The 27,324-nt window shown below is 34.3% G+C and overlaps 1 protein-coding gene across 2 annotated transcripts in view; it reads left to right on the forward strand.

Moving 5' to 3' along the window:
- Nucleotides 1–27,324, forward strand: part of Prkg1 (protein kinase cGMP-dependent 1) — a 1,194,090-nt gene that overhangs the window by 153,506 nt on the left and 1,013,260 nt on the right. For both annotated transcript variants that reach the window (XM_047552478.1, XM_047552477.1), the window contains exon 2: nt 8,028–8,194. In XM_047552478.1, coding sequence (XP_047408434.1) covers nt 8,028–8,194 — 167 coding nt within the window. The remainder of the gene's footprint in view (nt 1–8,027; nt 8,195–27,324) is intronic.

A 27,324-nucleotide genomic window follows, 5' to 3' on the forward strand; every position in this document is an offset into this window, starting at 1 on the left:
GAGGAAGGAAGGACTGTATAGATGGAGGGGAAGGGTGGGAGGGGAGGGGGGGAAGGGGAAAAAATGGCAGAATGAATCAAACAACATTACCCTATGTAGATTTATGATTACACAAATGGTATGCCTTTACGCCATGTACAAATAGAGAAACAACATGTATCCCATTTGTTTACAATAAAAAGAAAAAGAAAAAAAAAATTTTAGTTATTTAAAAAATTTCTCAATAAATAGTAGGCTTCCTTCAGGAAGATTCAAAACATCTAATGCATTAAAGCCTAATGCAAAATAATATTTGGAGGTAACACTGAACTAAGTTCAAAGAGTAGATACTTGCTTTTTAAGGCATGTAAAGGATGATTGCTGTAATGCATAGGTATGATTGCTGTAACAGGGCTAAAATTGGCTCTAATGGTCTGAAATTAGATGACTTGAGGCAATGAAACACATCATCATTTTTTAGCGAAGAGGAAGTACATACAATGAGGGTGGGGGGGAATTTGGTAAAGATTATGTCATTTTCCTGCTTTTAAATTCAAACAACTTTAAAAATTAAGGTAATGTATCCCACAGACAGAGTTTAAGAATCATCTGAACAGAATTCTTCTAAAATGATTTCTTTCATAATTAATTTGAAAATCAAGCCATTGCAGCAATTGAAATGACAATGCATAACACATGGTGATAGCACTTGGCTAGTACATTTCAAAGGACTGATGACATCATTCATGGTATCTGTTCTCTGCCCTGAAGATACGATGGTGAAGAACTTAATGGACCTTCTCAGTGTGATCATGTTGACCTTGTTGGAAACAAGACCTCCAAGAGGTCTCCACTATTTAGTGTTTTGAAAGGTAATGAAAGAAATTGCTTTAAATTGCAGCTAGGCCTATCATAAGCTGCAGTTTTTCTTCTTGGTCATTGCTCTGTTTTGCAGTTTGGTTATCTAAACTTTAGAAATTGAGTTTATTCTGAATAGATCAAGCCACATAGTTCTCACACTCTGTAATGTGATATGTATGGTCTTTTTCATTCTCAAGCAAAGCACTTTACAATACTTCCGTGAAACCCCACAGTTTTACTTCTGTGATGTGAAAGAGGGTGCTTATAGGGCAAGAGTTTGATCTGAGCTCTTTGGAGACTGTCCTATTTTAAGTTAGTCTCTCTAGTGTGAATTAACTGTAAAATGCATCCATCTCTGGAGAGTTGAATGACTTGAATAACTGAATGGAGACTTTTAATATTGACTGTTTGGAGGTCGATGAACACCAACAAAGAAAAATAATTGTCTTTTCCTTTAATTAATATCAGACTGTTCCATCTGGTAATATTTAGCCAGTGATTTTAAGAACTACTTAACAATTGTTCCCAATCAATGATAATGAGAAGAAAGTATTAATTAAAAAGGAGAATGCTTAAATGACCATCTGAATGACATTTGAGCAAAGGAACATCTTATGGGCTATCTTCCCCTTTCCTCAACTATTATTTTCAGAATTATTTCTTTGTGATTTCATGATTTCTATTGATGGAACTAAATTTTGGGTTTTAGAACTACATGAAAAATGTAAGAAGATAATCAAAGCTTGAAAAAATTACAATATACTTAATAGAAAAAGTGTAAATATCATCAATTAAGAATGATGTTGCTGTCATATATTTTACCCCAGTGAAATATGTGTTTTGTATTGGATGCTAATTATAGGTATGATTGCTGCAAATAGTTTTTATTTTCTTTTGACTATTCTTGCTATAAGATCGAGATAGTTTCAACAGCAAAGTTGCTTAATTCAAAAATTCAATTTGAAAGTTGCTTTCAGCAAACTTTGCAAACAGGTCTGCAGTTTGGAAAATACCTAAATTGGACAATAGCTTTGCAGGATTAAATTTTATCTCAAAAAGATGTGGGATGGCTGATATTTCTTAACTCTTGGCTATCTTGTATCTATAGAGTTCATTCAGGAAAATTGCTAGGCAAGAAATAGAATCCACTGTGTAGGCAAAATTTTAAAACTTGTGGCAGCAAGAAAACTATTTTGAAAGGTTTTTATTTATTTTGGGTTTATAAGTGATTAACCAAATATTTCACAATAGATAAATACAGTTACCCTACTGCAAGGACTCATGGAGTTGGAAGCTGTCAGAGGGACTTGCAAGGATTGTATTTGAGGGAGGGAACTCTGAATTGTCAGTGGGAATTTGGACATCTGAGTTTCCAGTTTCCAATACCATAGGCCAAGGTGATATTGAAACTGCACATGTTACTTCTGACATCTGAGCACAAGGCTGACCACTGGGAGCTAAAGAGATTGAATAATTTTTTATTGAAAAAGTTGATTACAGAAGTTTTGTACTCTACTTTTAAATTACTTTAGCTGATTTGCACACTGAGCAATAACTTAATAGCTGTGGCTATTTGTTTAAGTGCCTAAAAGTCCTTTCTAAGCAAAGGAATAAGATGTAATTCTCACCTCTCTGGGTAAGGCTGCATCTAGCATATGCCTGGATATGACTGAGGGTAAACTGACCCACAGACAGGGTGGAAGGGGAGAGTTGGTGGACTTCACTTCTCTGGAGATGGTTCATAAAATTGTGGGAGAGACCTTTTCTCTCCTAATACATAAGAACTGCCTAAGAGTCAGTGATTTGAAGTCCAAATCAATGTAATGTTTGGAGACAGTTTCAATTACAAGAATATCTTATTGGTAATAAATTTTGCTTTTAGTGTTTATTAATTGGTGAAGGAAATGAAAGGAAAGCCTCCATGAACTCAATAACATTTTAAAGTAAACATGTATTCTTTATACCTGATATATTACCTTTAAATCACCCTTTCTCTTATAAGCCTTTATTGGATTCCTATGGCCTTTAGAATAGAATAAACTTTTTATCACTGTCTTCAGGTCCCTTTGTGACCTGGCCCCTGCCTACCTCTGAGGTCTCATTTTTCTATCTTTTTCCTTTTTGCTCATTGTCTTCATTACCCACATGGGCCTCCTTTCTGATCCTTGAAGAAATCAAGTTATTCCAACCTCCGGACCTTTGCACTTGCTTTCCTCTTCTGCTTCAAATGCTCCTCTGTGCAGTCTCTGTGATATACAAGACAGTGGTCAGATCTCATCATCATGTAGTCCTCAGCTCAGGGAGGCAACCCATCTCAGCTAGTCTTCCCCAGTCCTAGAGGTAACAATACTGCCACTTGGACATTGCTGGCTTACTATATAGTTATAGTAGTGTAGACCATCTTTTAATTAGGTTAAGAAAACTGATGAGGGTCTATTAATTAACAGTGAATAATTTTAGTCTCCTTGTTTGAGAAGTAGGTCTGGGGATATAGCTCAGTGGTATATTGGTATAGTGCTTGCCTGGTATGTGCTGGGACCTGGGTTCAGTCTTTAACACTGAAAAACAAACAAACTGAAAAAGGATAAGTAGATGTATATTTTCCTATACTTTTCGTAGAATTGCCTATTTTTATCTAAGATTGCATAGAAAAAAATCTATCAAATACTCTTTGTTTTGGGAACTTTCTCAGCAATAAATAATTGGGGAAATAGACTTCTAATTCATTTTTCTAAAGTTGAAAGTTTGGAAGAATTTGCTATTCCTGGCATTTAATTATCTGTACACATTATACCACCTAATGATGATTTTCAGGAAAGGCAAAATGATCTTGTTGATTTCAGCATTCATAAATTAACTCACACTAAGTTCTTACAGTATACTGGCTCATGTAAGATGGATCTGCTTGTTAAATTTCCAGGAACTGTGGAAGAGGTTTGACTTCTCATTAATTTGAAGTTGGTCTTACTGGGAGTATTTACACCATAGAAATTAGCAATGCTACAAACCAGGGCTCCCGACACCCACCAGAGAGCCAGTATACCACCACAGTATGCTTATATTTAAGAGATTGATAGTTGGATGAAGAGGAAGCAATAGGTCTAGCTCAAAAAAGCCAATTTAACCTTATGAGTATTTGGATTTAAAAAGTTGTGAATTTGAAACATAGAGAAAAAGGTTTATTTTAAGTAGATTATTTGTACAAAGAGACAGGAAAGATCAAAAATCAAGAGCTTTGTGTTTGCTTCCTACACCTCCCAAGCCAGGCTGCTGGATTCTTGACAAATGTTGTTAAATTATCTACTCTGGGTTAGGGCAGATAACCACCTTTTGGTACTTGTGATCTCTACTTTCTCCAGTTCTCTCACTGCCAGCACAGTTCAACTGACCTTATGTGTAGCTTCACATCTTAGCTACAGAAGTTTCTTAGACTGCTTCTTCAAGGAAAGAAAAACAGTCAAAAAGAGCTAGCTGGAGTCCCTGATTAATTGTAGTCTACAATGCTGGAGCAAGTAGAGACTAATGAGAGTTGACCTAAGGTTCCAAGTTCTCCATGGGAAAGGACTTAAAGGAAAATTACATGAAGAGGCCGGGATTTGAGTATTACTTACCGCCAAGAAGGTCTTTCACTTGTGTTTCACAGAGGTGCAAGATTTTTTACCTTGCTGTGAGGGCAGAGACAGATTATTTGTGATGTTTCGAAGACAAAAAGTGTTACTGAATAATACTTGTATGAAGAAGGAATAAATGGTAAGTCATAGGTCCTAGGTTGATTTTTGTTTTGCTTTGATTTCTGTGGTGTTGGGGATGGAACCCAGAGTTCCTCCTATACTAGGCAAGCTCTCTACCAGAGAACAACCAGGCAGTTTATTTAAACATGACTTAGATGCATACATGAAATCCTCTACTTGGCTTCTTTAGATACCTGAGATTAAATGTTCTCCATCTAAATTTTTTAAGCAATATTAAATTTATTTCTGCATTTCCCTCTTCCCTGCTGAATAAATGACAATAGAGAAAATGCATGAAATTGAGAAAAAATCTTTAACTGTCTATAATAGTTGAAATGACCACTGTACAATGAAAGGCTATTCCTTCTTTTTTTATTGATTCTTATTAGTTATGAATGACAGTAGATTCCATTTTGATAAAATTTTACAAGCATGGAATATATCTTATTCTAGTTAGGATCAAATTCTTGTGGGTGGACAATTTAAGAAGCAAGAACATCCAGAAATCCACTGGAGTGCTATGATAAACACTTGGTAAATTTGGATAATTCTAAGGGATTTTCTTAGAGCTGATTGTCCCATCTTTTCTGCTGTCCTCATAATATAGGTTAATATTACTGTTTATGAGAGCAGGCAGAGTGAGTTCCTTTAATCATCTTTGGATGGAGCAAATTATTTTCTTGGAATAGAGCTTTATTTCTAATCTTGCCACACTTCTAGAACTTAGATATTTAATGAAACATGGTTAATATTTCCCAAAGGATATGATACCATCTGTCATAAACACATTGGTTTTCCAGGTTAAGATCTAGTCTTTATTATGTTAGAAACTATGAACCCATCAGATGACCTCACTCTCTGAACCAAATAAGATAGAGAAATGTTTACCAAAGCGAGACTATAATAATATGTGACTAAAATGAATTTCTTAAAGATCAAACCCCCTGGCATTTGGAAAGATAATCACAGAACAATAGATCTTGGGAGTCAGTATTAAGGTGCCACTGGCATTCTTGAGGTCAGTGGTGAAGATGATTAAGAAGGGCACCTCATGAAAATTGTGGAAGGAGATGAGTTTTGTATCCTGCTTTGAAGTCTGAGGAGAAGAGAAGTCACTTTTCACGTTAAGACCAAAAAACAAACGAAGTTTGAGCAAGTGAGAATTAAAAAAAAAGCCCGAACAGCAGAAATCATGCAGCTAAAGAATTCTGTTGAGCTAAAGTTGAAGTCTCACAACCAGGACATTTTTAGACAGAGAACATCCTGAAGTTCATAATGACTTGCCATCCATCACCATCTCTTCCTGAAGTGAAAAGTCCTGCCATGAGTATTTAAAAACAAGCCATGACAGGGAGTCTACTGAAGAGTAATATTGAGTCACAATATTAAATATCAAGTCATTAATTAAATGAGCAATAGATTATTTTTTAGTATGACATAGTTCCTCTTTATAATTTACATTTAAAATCAAAGTTTTTTTTAATAAAAAGTCTGCCCCTTCTAGAAAATTATAAAGATCGGAGAAAAAATATAATTCTATCACCAAAGACAATCACAGTCAAAATTTGGATCATTTTCCTTTGATTTTGTTTCAAGTCATAACTCTGTGCTCTGTTAACACCCTCCAGTTGCTGCTACGGCAATAAACACTACTACCATCTTATTCACTTGCAACTCCCTGAAGTAACTTTATATCATTACCAGTCATCACATATAAACCTGTTAGTTTGATAATTCTTAAAATACCATCCTCAAATAATAAAATGGAAATGGAGAAAAGTAAGGCAAGTTATTTTCATAGAGTTATGGTTGTAACTTCAGAGTATTTTTTTTTTCATTTTATCACATACATAAATTTCCCACCCCCTAAAAAATTTCTATTCTTCCTTTTCACTTGAAATATTATATCGTTCCCTGTGCCATTCATACTATATAAACATAATTTTACTTGCAGCAAAACAGCCCATTCAAGGAGTAATCTTCACACTAGTGAAGTTTCAATTGTTTTAATTTTCATGTACATATTTTTGTTATTTGAAACTAAATGATGATGCTCAAACGGAGGTCTAGGTGAGAAACCACCCAGGAGCAGGTGGGAAGGCTGATGCTCTAGGTAGTCCTCATACTATAGGTCATTTCCCTTGAAGCCACTTGCCTGAGTCAATGTAGACAAAGGCCAGCTTCTGTTCCATATTTTAAAATTAAGGTTTTCAATCTAAAATTCCAGATGTATCACTTTCTCTCTGTATGCTAAGCTCTTCACTTTCCCACACTGAATGGTGCTCTGATTGTGCTCCTCCTGACGACATGTTTCTTAATGTCCCTTCCACTTTGAGGAAGAGGTTTAGCATTTCTTATCCCAGTGAATAAAATTACCACCATGTTTTAGGTTGACTTCCTGTTTAATTACAGAATTTGTATTTCTCTTTCCTACTGACTACTTGTGTTTAGTTCCAGATCTAAAACATTATATTTCAAACATCTTGTTCTACGAGTTTTATCTGCCTGGTTACCTCAGCTTAAGATGTTTAAAGAAAAAAATATTCTCTAAAGAAGCACATACCTGTAATTCTAGTGACTTGGAAGGCTGAGGCAGGCGGGTGGCAATTTGAAGGCCAACCTCAGCAACTTAGTGAGGCCCTAAGCAACTTAGTGAAACCAATTCTCAAATTAAAAAAAAAAAAAATGAAATAAGGCCTGGGAATGTGCTCAGGGGTTGACCCTGGGTTCAATTCCCGGCACCAAAACCAAAACCAAAACCAAACCAAACCAAACCAAACAAAACAACCCCAAAAGCAATAACTGTTACATTTCTGTCAGTTATTTCAACCAGCTAATTAGAAATCTAATTCTTAACCAATTTTTATCCGAAATATGTCTGGAACACCCATACCATGACTGGCATTGTAGTAGAAATTGGGCATATAATAGGAAACGAATTAAAAATGATCTCTTCCTATGTAGACCCTAAAGTCTAATAGAAGAGGCAGGGAGAAAATAGGCAAAGAAATCACATTTTTCTATTATTTCTGTAGTATACTACATGCCTGATAGTCTTTTATAATACATAAACAGCAAAAAGAGTTTGTTCTAAAATTTTCTTGTATTTTGTTTATACTTATTCTTAAACAAAATTACAAACTTCAATTTAAAATTTTCGCTCATTAGTTTTTCCATAATCTTTGTGGTTAAAAAAATTACACAATAAAATCAAATTGTATGATTTTTATTTGTTTGTCACTTATTCATTAAATGATAATTTACTTAAAGGAAAATTTCTGTGGCTTTGCCCCTGCCATGGAAAGACTTTGTTCTTAGTTTTTTCAGACAATTTTTGGATTCCTCACAAGAAAATACGTTTGTAGTGTGCCAGAGCATTGCAGGGCTCTGCTAAGCCACACAAACTAGGAAAGAGCTTGTCGGATGTGTCAGTAACTCTTCCTCCTCTTGCTACAGGTCCAAGGATCTTATAAAGGAAGCCATCCTTGACAATGACTTCATGAAGAACTTGGAACTGTCACAGATCCAGGAGATTGTGGATTGTATGTACCCAGTGGAATATGGCAAAGACAGTTGCATCATCAAAGAAGGAGACGTGGGGTCGCTGGTGTATGTCATGGAAGGTAAAGTTTGCAGCCCTGATCCTCTTGACATTAGCACTTTCCCCTTTGGTCTTATCAGGCAGCACATAGATGTCAAGGTATTACGTGAGACAATTCCAGTTTTCTTTCTTTTGTTAAGAAACAGTTTGAAAAGACTTGAAATACTGTTTAGATATATGGTTCACTAATTATATGAAGTGTGTGCTTAGATTATTAATATGGCAACTCCACATTTTTTCAGACATGGGTAAAGATGATAATGTTAAAAAAAAAAACGATTTCACGCTATTAGATCTTTGAGCATGCTTACAAAGCTTCAACAGAAACTCAAGATCGTTAGAAATATTTTTGACCAAACTCTACCCTTAATTTTCAGCACATGACTAACTTTCCTGCTATGATTCTTCCATGAAAGGAAATGTTTCCAGTGTCCTACATGTTATGATAGAGGTAGATCACAAAGATTGGATGGCATGTGAGCTGGTCGATTAAAAAAATGATAAAACCCAAGCACAATAAACAAAAATATAAACACTGTTCATCTGGTAGAGAATTTCAGGCAAAGGGATGAAATCGTAGGACAAGTTTGTATGTGGGTAGTGAGCAGGCAGGATGTGAAAAATGGGAAAAAATATATAGAAGTCAAGATAGAATTAACTTGCCCAGGTCTTCCAGGTACTTCTAGAAGAGTCAGGATTTTACCCAGGCAATATGGACTCAAGAGCTCAAGCTCTTAACTGGGAGTGTGTGGTGTTGGGGGGGTATATTTGTGAGAAACAGAACTCATGTTTAGGCTGTCAACTGATTGCATGGATCCCACCCATATTATTGGGCGGTAATCACTTTAACTCAAAATCTACTGATTAAAATGTTAATCTCATCTAAAAATACCTGAAGTTTGACCAAATAATCTGGTAGCCAAGTTGTCTTTTAAAGTCTTGTCAACGTGGTACCCATGTACATCTTGTTCAACCATACTTAATCTCCAAATAAAGACAATGTTAAGCTCATACTTCCACCTAACATGATATGGCTCAGTACTGTTGAAAATGCATTAGCCCTTTCCCCAGAGAAAGGCAAGAAGTCCTCAGGCAATGTTTACTCATCTCATTGAGATCTATGACTTAAATACCATGATGTAACGGTAACAGTATTTAAATGCTATGATATTAATGTAACATAGTTAATGTATTTTATGATAAGGAAATTTAAAGGTGCAGGAAAAGAATACTTTTGTTATACACACATCCATATACGAATACATTCAAAACAAAATAGGAAGAAAATACTTATGAGAAACTATATTGCTTTCTTAGATAAAGGTATATATGCTAAGTTTACCCCACTACTTCAAGCTAATTTAAAAATATGTATCTTCTTTTTACTGCTGGATTGACTAAATAGCACATCATCTTAGTTTTTCATTGAGAACCCTGTGTTAATTGTCCTTGTTAAAAAAAAAAAAAAACAGGGTTTCTAAATAATACATCAATATTCAGAATCACAGATTTTGGATTGATCCTGTTGATTGCCTTTAGATAAACTCAATAAAATGACCATAATCTTATAAACTGATACCAATATTTACCCAAACAGTAATTCTAACCAACAGTATAACTTCAGTTGATCCTGGGTCTTTTATACTTATGTCAAAGTCATTTAAAATGAAAAAAACTTCATTTAAATTTTTATAAGTTTTAATTGAGGAAATGTCTTATTGTACAATTAGTTTCTTATCAACACATTTAATCTTCTCAAAGTTTAGATAGTAATGTTATTGCTATAGATGGATTCTTTTTCATCTGTGAACATTAATATTTATACAGTATAGCACAATAGAAATGGATGAATAGGCTATAAAGGATCTTTCACAAACCTGCTTACTGTCAAAACATTCAGCAAAACACTTCTTTACAAAGAAAAATCAGTCCAATTTTTCCTCTCTCTCTTTAGTGAGATGGAGTGTTCTTTGGAAAATGCTTGTGTAATATGTGCTTTAAGTACTTTTTTTTTTTGTAAAGCCTGGGCAATGTCCCAAATGTTACTGCATACCTAAATGCCAGAGTTTCTCTTGGTTTTGACAAAGGAGAAGAGTCATATGGTAAAACTTCACTAATTAGGATAGCTGGGGAAAAATCATCTGGGAGTAGTGTGCATATATTATCATGTATTTTCAAGCAAAATAAGTTGTGTTACATTCAGATACCTACAATTACTGTCTGACAGAAGTTTAATTTCAAGTTTTGATCAGAATTGTATGAAATTAGCTTCTTAAGGTAGTGGTGAAAGTAAAAAGAAAAAAAGTTACTTAAGACTCTATTAACATTTTAATTGTTTTCAAATATGTTAGAGCATATTTATCTCTTGAACAAATAGACATTGACCTTATATACGCTATAAAATCTATTGATATACTTTTTCTTTTAAAGATTTTTAAACTTTGTTTTACTTAGTTATACATGACAGTAGAATGTGTTTTGATACATCATACATAAATGGAGTATAACTTCTCATTCTTCTGGGTATACATGATGTAGAATCACATCAGTGGTGTAATCATATATGTACATAGGGTAATAATGTCTGATTCATTCAACTATCCTTCCTTCCCAAAATACTCCTTTCCCTCCCTTCACTCCCTTATACCTAATCCAAAGTACCTCTATTTTTCCTAGCCCCCCACCTTATTGCGAATTAGCATCGCATATCAGAGAAAACATTTGGCCTTTGTTTTGGGGGGATTAGCTTATTTCACTTAGCATGATATTCTCCAGCTCCATCCATTTACCTGCAAATGCCATAATGTTATTCTTCTTGAAGGCTGAGTAATACTCCATTGTGTATATATACCCCATTTTCTTTATCCATTCATCTGTTGAAGAGCACCTAGGTTGGTTCCATAGTTTGGCTTTTGTGAATTGAACTCCTGTAAACATTGATGCGACTACATCACTGTAGTATGCTGATTTTAAGTCCTTTGGGTATAAAACAAGGAGTGGGATAGCTGTGTCCAGTGGTGGTTCCATTTCAAGTTTTCTGAGGAATCTCCACACTGCTTACCATAATGGTTGCACCAATTTGTAGTCCTACCAGCAACATATGAGTGTACCTTTTTCCCCACATCCTCACCAACATTTATTGTTGCTTATTTTCTTGATAATTGCCATTCTGACTGGGGTGAGATGAATCTTAGAGTAGTTTTGATTTGCATTTCTCTAATTACTAGAGATGTTGAACAGTTTTTCATATATTTGTTGATTGATTGTATTTCTTCTTCTGTAAAGTGTCTGTTCAGTTCTTTAGCCCATTTATTGATGGGGTTATTTGTTTTTTTGTTGTTGAGTTTTTTGAGTTCTTTATATGTCTTAGAGATTAATGCTCTACCTGAGGTACAGTTGGTAAAAATTTTCTCCCATTTTTTAAGTTCTCTCTTTACTTAATTGATGTTTCCTTGGCTGAGAGGAAGCTTTTTAGTTTGAATCCATCCCATTTATTGATTAGTCTTGGAAACTCTAGCCAGAGCAATTAGACAAAAGAAAGAAATTAAAAGGACACAAATAGGAAAAAAAAGAACTCAAACTATCACTGTTTGCCAGTGATATGATTCTATATTTAGAAGGTCCAAAAAATTCCACCAGAAAACTTCTAGAAATAATAAATGAATTCAGCAAAGTAGCAGGATATAAAATCAACATCCATAAATCAAATGTTTTCCTATACACTGAAAAGGAAATTAGGAAAATTATCCCATTTATAATAGCCTCAAAAAAGACTTGGGAATCAATGTAACAAAAGAAATGAAAGACCTCTACAAGGCAATTTACAGAAAACTAAAGAAAGAAATTGAAGAAGACCTTAGAAGATGGAAAGCTATTCAATTTTTCATCTCCCTAATGCCCTTAAGACCTGTTGCTTACATGTCCATATATTGGGAATTTAGTGTCCAGAAAAGTCAAATATTTTGGCCAAGATCATACCCTCAGTACACTGAAATATAAAACTTTGCTATGGAATTCCCATACCTAAGTACTGTTCAATGATAACTTTCAAAGAACAGATTAGAAGTACTGAATTATATGTTTATTACAAGCATCTCCATTTTAAGATGTATATTATTAAACTATAGTATGAAAAATGATTTGATTTCAAAGAAAGAAAGAAAACCCTTGGGCAGCAATAGTTTTTAAAAAATGTGACAACATAGGCCTTTCTGCATGCTTTGAGCACTGACCTGCTTTCTGCCCCTCCAAAGATCAATTCATTCCTCTCCTCTTACTAGTTTCTTTTTTTCTCATTGAAGGGATGGCTGTGATTTGGCTTACTTCTTGGTCCACCTCTGTACCTTTGTTGTGTAAGATTAAACTACTGTGTACCTTCGAAGCCTGTTTTTCTGTCTACAATCAATATTATTGACTTTTTTTTCCTCACAATTTAAAAAAAAATTACTTTTTTTTAAAAGGAGGAGCAATTCTTTCAACTTATTACACAAATGTCTGTCTTAACGGTTTTTTGCATGCTATCTCTAAGTGCTACATGATTGTTCACACCAACTCTTAAGGACTAACCTGTTTCTGTTGTCACTGAACCAAGACTTCAGTATTACCTTCTGGTGACTGGTCATCCGCTTCCTTCTCCAGTGAGTCAGTTGCTACAAGATCTGTCTGCTATGCTCATGTTAACTCTATTTATTATTCAGTGTGGTCACAATTCATGCTAAGTAGCACCATTGGTGGCAAACTTACACAAATTCACACTACAAATTCTATTCCCCCCTCAAACATTCTTATTCTTTTTATGTAGTTAAATGATGTAGTGAATGATGACATTCAAAAAGGGATTTTATATAAAGTTGAACATTAACGATGAGCTTTTCTCTGTCAGTTGGCATTCAGAACAGTACCCAAAAGTATGAGGAAATTGAATGCATTTTTATATGAATTAGGCCTCAGTAAATTTAACAGGAGAAACAACCCATTTTATTCTCCAAAATCAGGTGTTGCCTTTTGGCCTTCAGAGATTTTTATGTTAATCCAAAAGCTATCTTCAAACATTTGCAATATGAATGCACTTAAGATTTTTTTTAGTTCCTTTATAGGACCAAGCTTTTAATGTTTATATTAAAGAGCAACTTTATAAACTGCTTGTATAAAAAGAAAGCATCTATTTATAAAAGGTCCTGAAATACTAAGTGTGGATTTTAAGATATATTTCAATTATGGAAACAATAACAAAGACAGGGAACTGAGATATTTGGATGGCACATGGCATATCATGTTTATTTGGGAGTTGAAAGCTTTAAAGGACTTTTAAACCAGGTGCAATGACATACACCTGTAATCCCAAAGGCCCAGGAGGCTGAAGGAGGATAGCAAGTTTCATAGCCAACCTCAACATCTTAGTGAGGCTTTGAACAACTTAGTGAGAACCTGTCTCAAAAAAAAAAAAAAAAAAAAAAAAAGGGCTGGGGATGTGACTTCAGTGGTTAAGCACCCCTGGGTTCAATATCTGGTACCTAAAAAAAAAAAAAAAAGAAGAAGTGGGGACTTTTAACGTACTTGAGCAAGTTTAGGAAGTAATATATTTAAAAGAATTGACAATATTTCATATATACATGGAAAGTTTAGGAGTTTTTAGTGGTGAACACACTGTCATGTGAAAAGGGAATTATTTTACATAAGAAGAAATATCAGTTATAGAGAAGTCCTAATTGGGTCAGTTTGAAAATTTTCTAGTAATTAAAATGTTCCCAGAGTGGAACAAGCAACTCTATGTGGTGGCAGGAACCCCATCTCAGGAGGCATTGTGGCACTGACTCCTCAGCACCAGCTTGTAAAACTTCTGTACGTCTGGAACAGGGATTCCCAGTGGATTCCCATAACACAACTCCTATTCCTTTCTGTACTCCTAGATTCTGAGGTCTGTAGGTCTGTGAACTAATGTTCTACAATTTAGCTCATAAGAACCCAGCCCTTGGAAGTTTTCCTCTTGAAAATCCTCCCCTATATTTGATGCACATGTTTAGTTTTGAATGTTTTTGAACTTCATACAAATCTAATAATTTTGCAATGTTTTTCTACCCCTTGATTTTGTTTGTTGCGTATTATGTTCCATTGTATATGAGTTATGTTCCATGTATTTATTTATGCTTTCAGCTATTGATTACGTTTCAGTTGTTTCGAGTGCTTTGCCCTTCTAAATGGTGTTTGTAGGAAAGTATTAACCATGTTTCCTGATAAACGTTCTCAGTACTTTCTCCAATGTAGGTCATATGGTATGTGAACCTTCCAGTTTGTTAAAAGATAGCAAATTCCTTTCCAAAGTATTTTTTATCTTATTCTACCCAATGTAACTTTTTCCCTAAATTTTCTGATTGCTCCTTGTACTGGTGAAAATATATATTGCCAAATATTGAAATTTTACCAATCTGGTGGATGTGAAATGCTATTTTGTGTTTTCAATTTGTATCCCTTTGGTTACTAATGAGGCTGAGCATTTTGTCATGTTTATGGGTTGATTTTTTTTGTTGTTGTTGTTGTGTGTGAAGAGTCTATTATAGTCCTCCGCTCATTTTTTTTGTTGGATAAGTGACTTTATACATTTTAGAGCTTAATCCTTGTCAATTATAGGCATTGCCAATATTTTCTTTCAACTATGCCTAACATATTTATTCCTTCGTGATATCTTCTGATGAACAGAAGTTATAAATTTTAATGTAGTAAAATATATCAATCTTCTCTTTGGTTTGTGCTTTTATGTGTCTTTGCAGAAAATTCTAAAAGGTAGTACTTTTTAGTGTGTGTATGCTTTGTGTGTCCATGAAGGCATGTGCATAATAAGGTATGGAAGGTATTACCTATAAAAGAAAATATCTCCATTTATAATCTAAAGGATACTAGTGCTTTTCAGAGTAGGAATTTAGAAAAGTAATGTGTTTTTGCTTCTGTGTTCTTTTTTTCTAACATATTTTAAGAATACTTCATAAATTGTCCTTAGGAAAGTAAATATGCTTTTGAATGTGCTTGATGATAGCAATTTACTTTTTCTGTGAGGTTGGATTTTACATTTGAAAATAACCACAAGTCACTTAATGACAGATTTGATGAATAGGAGTAGGTGATTCAGCTGAGTAATATTTCTTTTTATCTGAAGTATATAAGGCTATGTATGTATGTGTCATTAGGAAGAAACAACTGTTGTACAGTCCATGCAGAATTGACCAGATGTTTTGATCAAGAACATCCTTATTGAAAAACTGACTTATTTTGAAGGTTGGTGTTGTTAATACTCATGTAACTACTAAGTGGTATGATTTTGTGACATACAGCTTTGTCATACTGTGGTTTTACTAATGCATAGTTCTTAATTTTCTTTCTAAGCCGTTATTAGTGGAATTAAATTTATTACATTACAAAGGGAACTGGTTTGGCTTTTCTTAGTTTGGAAACTCCTGAAAGATAATTGAAAATTGCTATGCTTATTTTTTTAAGATCATGGTCAGAAAACCACCAATTTTTTAAAGAGTCAGTTTGACATTGGTAAGTAAGGCAGATCATGAGTTATATTAGAAAAGCATGAGTACTTTGTTCCCCTCTTACTATCACTTCATGCGGTTGTGAATTTTATTTCCATGCTCATTCATTTTGCTCAAATCTCAGTCTCTCCCTTTTTCATTTTCAGAGAATGCCAAATTTGAAAGCTTAAAAGTAATTTTTTAGCCAAAATTTAAAACAAAAACAGCATAGCTGAAAAAAATCAGAAGAAATTGTGGATTAGTACCTTCTTGGCAATAGTGTAGTGACACATCGATTTCTTGCTAATGAGATAAATTTACTTCAGTCATCATCACATGGAAATTGTTGAATAGTTTGCATGCCGAACATTTAACAGGATGCTACAGTTGTTATGGGTTCATTTAAAAAAAAAAACACATGGATGTATTTCCTGAGGGACTTTAACAAGATTTCCAATGATTTTTGTGGGAGGCTAGATAGAATAATGCTTTTAATATCCATCCCTCTAATGAGAAATCCTAAATGGTTTGTAATCCTTTTGGCCCACTCTCCAAGGGCAGAACAGATAAGAACTACTTCCCAGCACAGTAAGGCTTCATCCTGTGACTGCCATGGCAACAGCCCATCCCACCCCCAGGACAGAGAACATCAGAACTGATCTCTGAAGTTCTTATTGGAATTCTCCCAGGACTCTGCATTTAAGAAACAGCCTATAATGGCACGTGATTTATCTGAATTTAACTATAAGGGCTTTGGAAGGCTGCAGTCTGAATCTGATCTTCATAGATTGCTCTATAAACTTCATTCTGATAAATTGAAAATACTGCCATAAGTGAGAATTTGACTGGTAACACTAGTCCATGAATATTTGAAGTTCTATGAATCTTCCTCAACTATTGAGAACAGCAAAGAAAGTATTTGATGAACTTTTCTTTTTGCCATGTGGCATCTTTATTTGATTCATTTATTATTTCATTTGATTATTTATTCATTTCTACATTCAAGAAAGTCTTTGCCCAGTGCTTACTGTGTCTCAGTGAATACTGAAGATAGAAAAGTGAACAAGACACTCTGGTGATGGTAGAAGGGGGAAAAAAGACATATGGAAATAAGTAAAATACTTTGAGATAGTAATAAATGCTATGAGTAAGTGAAATTAAACAGGGTAGTAGAAGAGAATCATGGAAGTGGGTCTGGCAATAATTTTCTGGATGCAGGAATCCTTCCCAGGAGATAAAAAATTTGAGTTCGGATCTGAATAACAGGAATAAGCCAAAGTGTGGATAGAAGATTCTAGATGAAGTAAGCAACAAGCAGAAAGACTGTAATGCAAGTGAAGTTTGGCATGTTAGACAAAAAAGCACTAGTTGAGGTAGGAGCAGCTGGCAGAGGCAAGGTAGGGCCCTGTAAGTGTGCTTTTTTACTCTAAGAGATTTAAGAACATTGGAAATATTTTGATTGAGATGGGACATGATTTGATTTATGTTTTATGAGTAGAAAAATGGATTTTGCTAATAACCACAGACTGGAGAAAATGGATTATGGGATGGTGGGAGAAATGGACACTAATTGAGAGTCGATAGCAGTGATTTAAGCAAAATGTAATGGTGACTTGAGCTGAGATGGCAGCTTGGATGATGAAGGAAGTGTAAAATTTGGCAGGTCATGGATCAGATATGAGCATGAGAGAAAGAGGAATCAGGAAGGACGTACTTTTTAATGTAAATAAAAATTGAGCACTGAGCATAAAGGGTGCTGCATTTTTTTGAAATGGGAAAGTGAGGTGAGTTAATGTTTTAGAAAGATAAATCAGGAGTTCTCTTCTGGCAGTGGGAAATTAAGATGTCTGATAGACACAGCATTGGTAATGTTTAAAAAGATTAGTGGATGTGCATGTCTAAGAACCCAGTGAAGAAATCAGAATGTGGAGGAAAAAAGTGTTCTGTTGCTAAACTAAAGGGATGATTACTCAAAACAGTTCTCTTGTGACTATAGGAGTTGTTCTACCTGCAGAAGTTTAAATGTGTAAATTTGGATATTTTATCAGATTTTATAGCTTTAGCTATTCATAACTTTAGAAATTTTCTGTGAGAAATATTTGAATGGAACTGAAAATTTTTCCCTGTCTGATGCAAATTAATTAATGCAGCAATTCTCAAGGTGTGACTTGGGGACTCTTTTAAGGGTTCATCGAGATCAGAACAGTGTACTGGAGTCTTAGGGTAGAGTTTCTACTCTGAGAGTCCCAACAAATCAGGTCCTCCCATTCACCCCAAAAACCAAATGGAAAAAGTAATGTTGAAAAGGAGGAAAGGAACTTTAATCAACAGAGCAGTACCAGGAAGGCAAAGGACCAGTGGTTTTAGCTCTGTCTTTGGAGTATTGTCATGAACTTTAGGTTTAAAATAGAGGGAGAATTGGTGAAAGGGCAAGAGGTATGCATAATTAAGCACTCTTGGTCAAACTTTGATCTGACTGATCATTATCTCAATTATACTTCTGTGAGATGGCTTCACAGAAGTCCCTATTCCTTGAGGGGCAATCCTGTTCCCATGAGATGATTGCTTCTCTTTAGGAGGCAGCCTCAGTTCCCCTCACAGGGTAATCACTCCTGCTTAGTTAGCAGGGTGCTCTCATCATGGAATGATCTGCGAGGCTGTGTAATTCCTGGAATCCAAGTCGACTGTAGTTTTAGGGCAATGGCTAGAGATTTCTGGGCACTGCTCCAGGGGGTCTGGAACAGGACACTGTGAAAGCTGGCAGTTAAATGTCCCTGAAAATCTTGAAAAGACCTTAGTTAGTCTTATCATGGTGTCTCAGTTTTAAAGAGGGATGAGATAGATTAAGTCATTTGGGGCTAATCAACTTTGTCCTACCAGTTTTTAGACAGACACTCCTTAAGTGATTAATATGCCTACATGTAGAACTGAGCAGGAACTGATTCAAAGTTTAAGGTAATAAAGGAGGTAGATACAAAATGGAGGCATTGATGCCAAGTTTTATTTTGCTTTTAATTAACCATTGGGCATCTGCAGGCTCTAGTGAAGAGTCAGTACTTTCAGCAAAAGCAGCCTCTAAGCCTTGTTATAATTACATTAACATGTGATTTGGGCTCTTCTTTCTCTTTCACTGTTGAGTGTATGTTGGAGTTTTCTGGAGATCACATGGTGTAATATTGCCGTAGATTGAATGCAGAATCAGAGAATACAGAGGTCCTAAGTCAGACATTAATTTTATTTCCTAAAGTATACAACAATGGCATGTTTCTTATTAATGTTTGTTTTTTAACACAATAATTGTTAATTTTTTAACACAATAATTTTAACACAATAATTGTAACACAATAATTTAGTTAATTTTGAATTTAAATGTATTTTTTGAGGTGTGATATATTTATTATTATTTTCAGTAAGTAAATATTTAAAATATTTCTCTTTTTTTTTTCTTTCGGATTGAACTCAGGGTCACTCAATCACTGAGCCACACCCCCAGCCCTATTTTGTATTTTATTAAGAGACAGGGTCTCACTGAGTTGCTTAGCACCTCACTTTTGCTGAGGATTGCTTTGAACTCATGGTTCTCTTGTCTCAGCTTCCAGAGCCGCTGGGGTTATAGGCATGCACCACCATGACCAGCTCAGTTTTAATTTCTAATAGATGAACCATCAATAGCAATAATCCATGTAAACAAAAGCTTTTTGAGGTTTTCAATACTTTTAAGTAGCATAGAGAGGTTAAGAGACTAAAGGTTTAAGAACCACTTCCTGAACCATGTGATCTAAAACTAATTTGACCAACTGACTGTTTCAAAAGCAAATTGTGATTAATTTAAAATTCAACATATCAGATATTGATAGCCTACCTACAAATTATACATAAATGGGATCATATTACAAGACAATTTTTTAAAAATAAAGGCTCAGTAAAGTAAGAAACAGACAAATTTCTGTAAATGCTAGCATTTAAATCTAGTACAAATAGCCAATGCAGATATACAGTGGGCAGTAACCTCCACTGAAGTGGTTATTATTGTGTTAATTACATTCCATTTCACAGTTTGAAAGGTATCCTTGATGTATTTTGTGAGTTCTGTTTGCATACTTTCTAATGTTTAAGATTTGGGAATTGAATTGGATTCCCCAGTGATTATCTTGAATTAGTATAATAGAATGCTGAATATTTTTTGTAATTAGACTTTAATTATAGTTCTAAAAGAATAAAGGAGTCAAAACATTCTTTCAATTCAATCACCATTTTTGAGGGAAGAGATGGTGCTTATTCACTTAAAAAAATCCTGGAAGATGTAACATTTTATCATAAATGTTTTCAAATTAAATAAGATAATGCACTATTTTGCACATGGTCCCTGTGTAGTATGTGCTCTTCATACATATGTAAATCTTAGTTGTCAGCTGTTGATCAGATATCTCTTTTAAAATTCATATTGTTAAGAAAATGTTTGAAATCTCTACGTATTTTTCTTGAAATACATTTTGCAAAAAGCTTCTCATTTGCTGTACATTTTTTTGTCCTCCCCATGATGGAAGAAATTAAAAAAAAAAAAAAAAACTAAAACAAAAAACTCACTGCTTTCATTTGTTGTTCTTGGAATGACAACTTTTTCTTTTCTTCTTCTGAAGGCAACTCTCATAAGTCACATTGAAAGATAAAAGGCTCATTCCAACTGTGAACACATAACATTATATAGTGATGAAAATTTAATTTTAGGATTTTTAAAATGCAAATTATTGTTCAGTATTTTCTGCAACAGTACATTTTGTCTTCTGTGTTCAGAAAACATACTTTTCCTAACATAACTAAACTGCTGAACTAGGTTTCTATTGTCCCTATGTGTTTTAAATTATAAGTTTTAGTCCTTTAGTCTCAGTTATCTTGTAGAGAAATGACTCCAAGTCCAAAAGCTATAAATCCTGGGGGTTTAATCCAGATCCATTCATTAAGCAGCTATGTGACTAGATTAAAATGATTGTAATAACCCTGACTGTGCTGTACCCTTTTCCTCAACTTTGTGGAATATACCTCCTTTTCTCTGTAACATTTGTCCACAGTAGAAACCCAGGGGTTGATCAGGGTTCAGTTGGTCACAAATTTCATTCAGTCTGTCAGCCTATTGCTATTATGTATTGCTGTCTGATCCTTCTTGCCTTTGAAAACCAAAACCTTTTTAAAAAAATATTATTATTATTATTATTATTATTATTATTATTATTACTACTACTACTTTAGGTACCAGGGATTGAACATAGAGGGGTGTAACCACTAAGGCACATCTCCTGCCTTTTTCGTTTTTCTATTTTAAGACAGGGTCTCTCTAAGTTGCTTTGAACCTCACTAAATTGCTGAGGCTGACTTTGAATTATTGCTTCAGCCTCCAGAGTCGCTGGATTACAGGTGTGCACCGATGTACCCAGTCAGCAAAATCTTTTTAAAAGACAAAAGTGTTCATGTCATTCCCCTGCTTAACATTTTCCAGTGACTTCCTGTGGTTAAAAATCCAAACTCCTCAGGATAGAAGACTACAATGAAATGAAGAGTGCTGAGGTTTTGAACTTGATGGAGATGAACCTGAATCCTGATTCTGCTTTGTAACTAGTTTTCTGTTACTCCTAATAGGAATAGACCCACTTCTCTGAAGATCCTAACATCTTCTGTATCCTCCCTATAAGCACATTGATCCAACTGTATTTTATTCATCTAATTTATTCATTCAGGAAATACTAATTTTGCATATACCATCTGCTAGGTACTCTTCTAATGATTGTGTTATAATAGAGAGGAAATAATAAAAATTGTATAATATGGTGCTTTTGTCAAAATAAAGGAGATAAACAACAAATAAATGGATATTTATAATGCATATGTACATATGATACAGACTTTGAACACCAAAGCGTGGTAAAGGAATAGAGAGTGGCACGCAAGATGGAGAAGTGTTGCTATACTATGTATGGTGGTAGGGAAGGCCTTTGTAAGTTGAGCACTGAGCAGAGGCATAAATTAAGTCACAATGGACTAATATCTGGGGAGAATAGCATTTTAGGCAGAAAAAGTTGAAATGTGCCAAGTCTTGAGACTAGGTTATGTTTGGCACATTTGTAGAAGAGTGTGGAAGCCATTATGATTAGAGTGAACTGAACTAACATGGCGATGGGAGTTGAAGAGTAGGGTAATGAATCAAGAATAGAGCAGGGTTCTGATGGCATTGTAGGCCTCGCTAAGGCCTTTTAAATATTTTTGTAGTCAAGATTGGATCTGTAGGGGTTTGAGCAGAACAGCAATGTGTTCTAAGTTATGGCTAATTGGGAATTTACTTGCAGCTGTGGAAAATAAATTCTGCTAGCTGGGAAGGAAGCAGAGATATCAGTTGGAAGACTGTTGGAATAGGAAGAGATCATGATTACTTGAACTTGAGGTTGCAACAAAGCAAAGATGGTAAGAAATGATCAAATTCAGGATCTATTGTGAAAGTTCAGTGAATTGTTTTTGATAGGAGATTGGATTGGAAATGGCATTTGAGATAAAGACAGCAGTGAAGAATGACTCCAAGTTTTTGACCCAAACTTTTGGAACAATGGATTTGTTTTTTTACAGAGTTGAAAAGAGTAACTGGAGAACAAGTCATCAGAGAGAATCCAGTGTATAACAATTGTTTGCTTACTTATTGTGTCATGGATTAGGTAAAGTGAAATGACAAAAAGTCCTAAAAATATGGTGCTTCAAGTAAGATAGAAGCTTATTTCTCTTTCATGCACTATATCAGAGGTTTGTGGAAGAGGCTGGTGGAAGAGTTATACTCCATGTGATGATTCAGGCACTCGGATTTCTTCCCTCTTGTTACTACAGCATGATCGAGATGTTGTTGCTGTTACATGGTTGGAGCCAAGTCATTACCTTAGCCATGTCTTGAGGAAGGGGGAGTAAGAGAAATGACAGGGCAAGTAGCTTCATGCTCAACATTGCACACTTTACTTGCTCTCATCTTTTTTTAAAATTATTTATTATTTTTTAAAATCTTTTATAGCCTGAATTTTGATTTATTGTACACAAATGGGGTACATCATTTCATTTCTATGGTTGTACATGATGTAGATTCATACCATTCATGTAATCATACATGTACATAGGGTAATGATGTCTGTCTCATTCCACCATTTTTCATATGCTCTCATCTTCTTATTCAATGTTTGACTGTAGAAAGGCTAGAAAATGTAATCTCTGCAAAGGCAACCATCTTTCTAGTAAAACAGTGAATGGAAATTTTCCTCACTAACATGAAGAGGACAGGAAGATTCCAGGGACTGCTGTGCTGTCTGTACTTGTGTCTCATAAAAATCTTCAGTTTATCTATGTTCTATATAACCCCAGTACTTACTACAGTGCTTGTACACAGCATATGTTCACTACTTGTTGATTTCCTTAATAGTACATTATATGCCAGCTGCACGGGCTACTGAGGCAGGAGGATCGAGAGTTCAAAGCCAGCCTCAGCAAAAGCGAGGCACTAAGCAACTCAGTGAGTTCCTGTCTCTAATAAAATACAAAATAGGGCTGGGAATGTGGCTCAGTGGTTGAGTGCCCCTGAGTTCAATCCTCAGTACCCGCTCCAAAACAATAAATTATATGGAGCAGAAATTATTATTTTATACTTGATATTATATTGTCTTCTATGAACATTTGAATGAATTTTATTACTCATTTTTCAAGTTTCAAATTATTTTAATGTAGTTGTATCACAGACATGGAAAAAATAGCATTTCAATTATCTTTCTGTGTCTTACATTTATTTATTATCCATAAATAACTGGTCATGATGAACAGTCTTTTATGCATTTATGTGTTTTTAGAGTATTTACCTCATACACTTGCTTCCAAATAACAATTCCAGAAATCACAGTGATGAAAGGATGATTCACTTCCTTATAATAAATTGCATCTCCTCTTCCAAACTAATTCTCAAAACTTCACGTAACACTCCAGTTAAGTTGAATGCTTTTGCTGTCTTCTGAATAATATTTAGCTTAAAAGTCAGAGAAGATGTATTTGGGTTTAAATATATTTTTCTAAAAGATTAATAGACCATGTAAAATTTTAAAATTACATATTGAAATAAAGACTCTAATCTAAAGATAAAATTTAATAAGAAAACAAATTGGAAAGACAATGTAAGGTTTTTTTGTAGTCAGGAAACCAGGGATGACACACAGAACACATTACATCTCATTTGGAAACCTTGGGTTTGTGTTGTCAATATGAAATATTTCCTATTTTTTTTATAATATGTCATTTTGAAATTGGTTTCATCTTCTAAGATTAATTGATTATATCTCCATGTACATATGTCTCAACAAGTTATCTATTCATGAAAAACTTGAAGAACAATTCATCAGAACAGGTCTTCCAAATACCTTCAATGGAAATGTTTGAAGTTATGTGTATTCAGTTGCTCATCTTGAAGTCTAGGTCCATGTATAAAATATATATTCTTGATTTATTAGTAAACTTTTGCTCAAAACATCAAATTAATACATGGATATTTAGTCAGCCATCCTCTAGAAGTCCAAGTGAGCAGAATCCTTGGCAATATTCCCTAAAGCTTACTCAGAGCCAGCATGGTAGGTGTTTCATTGATTTAACAATCAATCATTAATTGAATCCTAGTTAAATGCTAAATATACTCTTTGATAGTAAGACTACACAGTTAATTTCAGGAAATCTATACACATGCTTGCACACACGCAAAAACATATCACATACAACACAGAAACACATATACATACATGCAAACTTATATTTAATTTTCTTCCAGTCTAGAATTATCTTCTTACAGATTTTTTTAATGAATTTATTTTATTTGTTTATTTTCATGTGGTGCTAAGGCTCAAACCCAGTGCCTCACATGTGTTAAGCAAGCACTCTGCCACTGAGCTACAGCCTTAATAATAAACCATGTAGCTTCTGAAAACTTTTTAGCAAATTATTATTAAGCATCTAATTAATTCTGAAAATTATCTACCTTTTTTCCCTTTAGATGAAACTTTAATTTAAAAAATCTCCCACATTTAGACTTCTAAGCTTTCCCAAACCTCTGTTGAGATTTAATAAGCCAGAGCTTTAAGAAATTGTTTGTTTGATCTGACATTATCATTTGGACTATGCAAATGTTCAATTAATATCCTTAGAGTTGGGTGATGTGTGTGTGTTGTGTAAATTCTCAACTTTTCAAAGATATGATACAGAGTTTAATAAAACTATATGTAAATTTTCCATCAGTGTGGAAACATATCCCATTATGCTCAAGAGATAATTTATTGAGCTGAACTTTGCCCTAAGGAAATCAAAGAAAATTAGAAAAAATTTAGTAAGACTGTTTAGCTTTCCATATCTTATAAGATTTTGTCTATAACTAAAATGAAACTTAGTTTAATAAACTTTTATCATGTATGACAAATATATTTCTTCAGTTCATTGTACCAAATATATTCCTGCTAAATATGCCCAGCTACATCACAAGGTTGCTAGATTTAAAAGGACCACAAAAAATGATCAGATCTTAAGATTTGATTAGATGAACTATGTAAAGTCAGGCTGCACGTCCTAAAATTTTGAGAAAACTAAATTTCATAAACCTTTTCATTATGATTTGAATATGAGGTGCCCCCCCCAAGCTCCTGTGTTTCTGTAGGAATATTCAGAGGTAAACTGATTGAATCATGAAAGCTGTAACCTAATCAATCCATCCTAGTTTGAACACATTTACTAGGTAGTGACTGTAGGCATGTGAGGTGGGCTGGAGGAGGTAGGTTTCGGAAAGGTGCTTCATCCCTATCCCTCATCCTTGCTTCCTGACCAGGCCATGAGCTGAGCAACTTTCCTGCACTGGGCCCTTCCCCCATGATTGTGCTGCCTCACCTTGGACTCAGAACAGTGGAGCCTCTCATCTATGAACTGAGACCTCTGAATCTGACCTCCAATTAAATTTTCCCTCATCTAAGTTGTCCTTGTTAGGTGTTTTAGGTCTCAGTGACAAAAAAACTAACTAAAACATTCTTACTATTGTGGATGTTTTTCCAGATACTTATGCTAATGCAACCTGAAACCGTTTTGAATTAAATTATTTTTTACTATAAAAAATGGAGACCTGCTTGTCAACTTCTGTTCAGTTATTCTTGCTCCCAAGATTGAAGAGGAATGAAATATCCCTCAAGTACCCTCAAGTATGTTTTTGACTTAGAAATATACTAATCTGAATATATTTGAAATGTCCTCACTTTAAAAAAAAGTAGGAATGTATAGTAAAGGATATAGTAATTAACTGGACTTAATTGTTCATAATGCACATGTATTAAAACATCAGGTTGTGCACTCTGTGTGTGTGTATGCATGTGTGTGTGTGTTATATGTTAGTTGAAGAAAGAATAAGCAAGTCTTGGGTACATTATTTAACCTTTATAAATCTGTCTTTCATTCCCTATAAAATATGATTTAATTATGTTTTTCTCTGTGTTTGTGAAGAGGAGCTGATATGATCTTTAATGTGAAATAGCACTCATTTAAGCACATTGTAAGCTTTTAAAAAACATAAGCCAATTAATTTTATTGGAAAATTCAAATATTTATCTTTCTTCTTATCTCCTAAAGATATGAATGTAATAAAAAATTTCTTGATATCAATCTCAAAAAATGGAAACTGGGGATTGAAGAGTAAATACTTAATAATCAGCTCTGAAAAGGAAGAAGGAAAAGAAAGAAAGAAAGAAAGAAAGAAAAATGAACAAACGTTAGTTCTGATTTTTCAGTCTTTATAAATTTCTGTAGTGTGAATAGTACCATCACAGCAAATTTCAAACTACCAATGTGATGCCTGATGATAGAGTTGCTGATCTATTTTAAGTAGCTGTGGCACACACTGGATATGGTCATAAAGAACTGCTTAATTATATCTGTAATTGCAGAATTGGTATATAATTGAATGTATTATACCTTTACCTATATTAATTATTCATGAAGTGTTTCACATCAGTTGGTTCATTGATTATACTTCCAATGTCGATTTCTTTCAGCATTGAAATTTCAGTCCCTTTAAGTCTCACCTTTGAAGTTGCAACTCAGACAGAACTTGCATTTGCCCTACTTAATTATTGCACATTGTGAGCTTCATCCAGTCCACACTGTGCTCAGTTACACATGTGCCATGTTTTTATTTATGCATTGTATTTTTATCTTTCAGTGAAAGATGGTATAAAAGATTTGTGAATATGTGCTCAGTTTAACCTATGTCCAGATAATTCTGTATTAATTTACCAATAATATTGCAGAGAAAATGTGTTATAGGAAATTTATATAGTCAGAACCACTAAAAATGTGTTAGCTCAAGTTTAAGTTGGAGTCAATACATGTTTCTTAGGCCAGAGTCAATACAGAACCATAATGTACATTATTTTAGTTATCCTTTTAATTTGCAATATTTATTCAAAATTGATCATTTTCATTCATAAAAAATGGAAAAAAATCATGAAACCTGATTTAGATTCCTTCCTATCTTTCATGGTCAGGGCTTGTGATTTCCTATATTAAACTCCTGAGATTTTTTATAGAAGTAATTTCTTCCTTATTAAATTTT

This window comes from Sciurus carolinensis, chromosome 5 (genome assembly GCF_902686445.1).
Source record: "Sciurus carolinensis chromosome 5, mSciCar1.2, whole genome shotgun sequence".
NCBI lineage: Eukaryota > Metazoa > Chordata > Mammalia > Rodentia > Sciuridae > Sciurus > Sciurus carolinensis.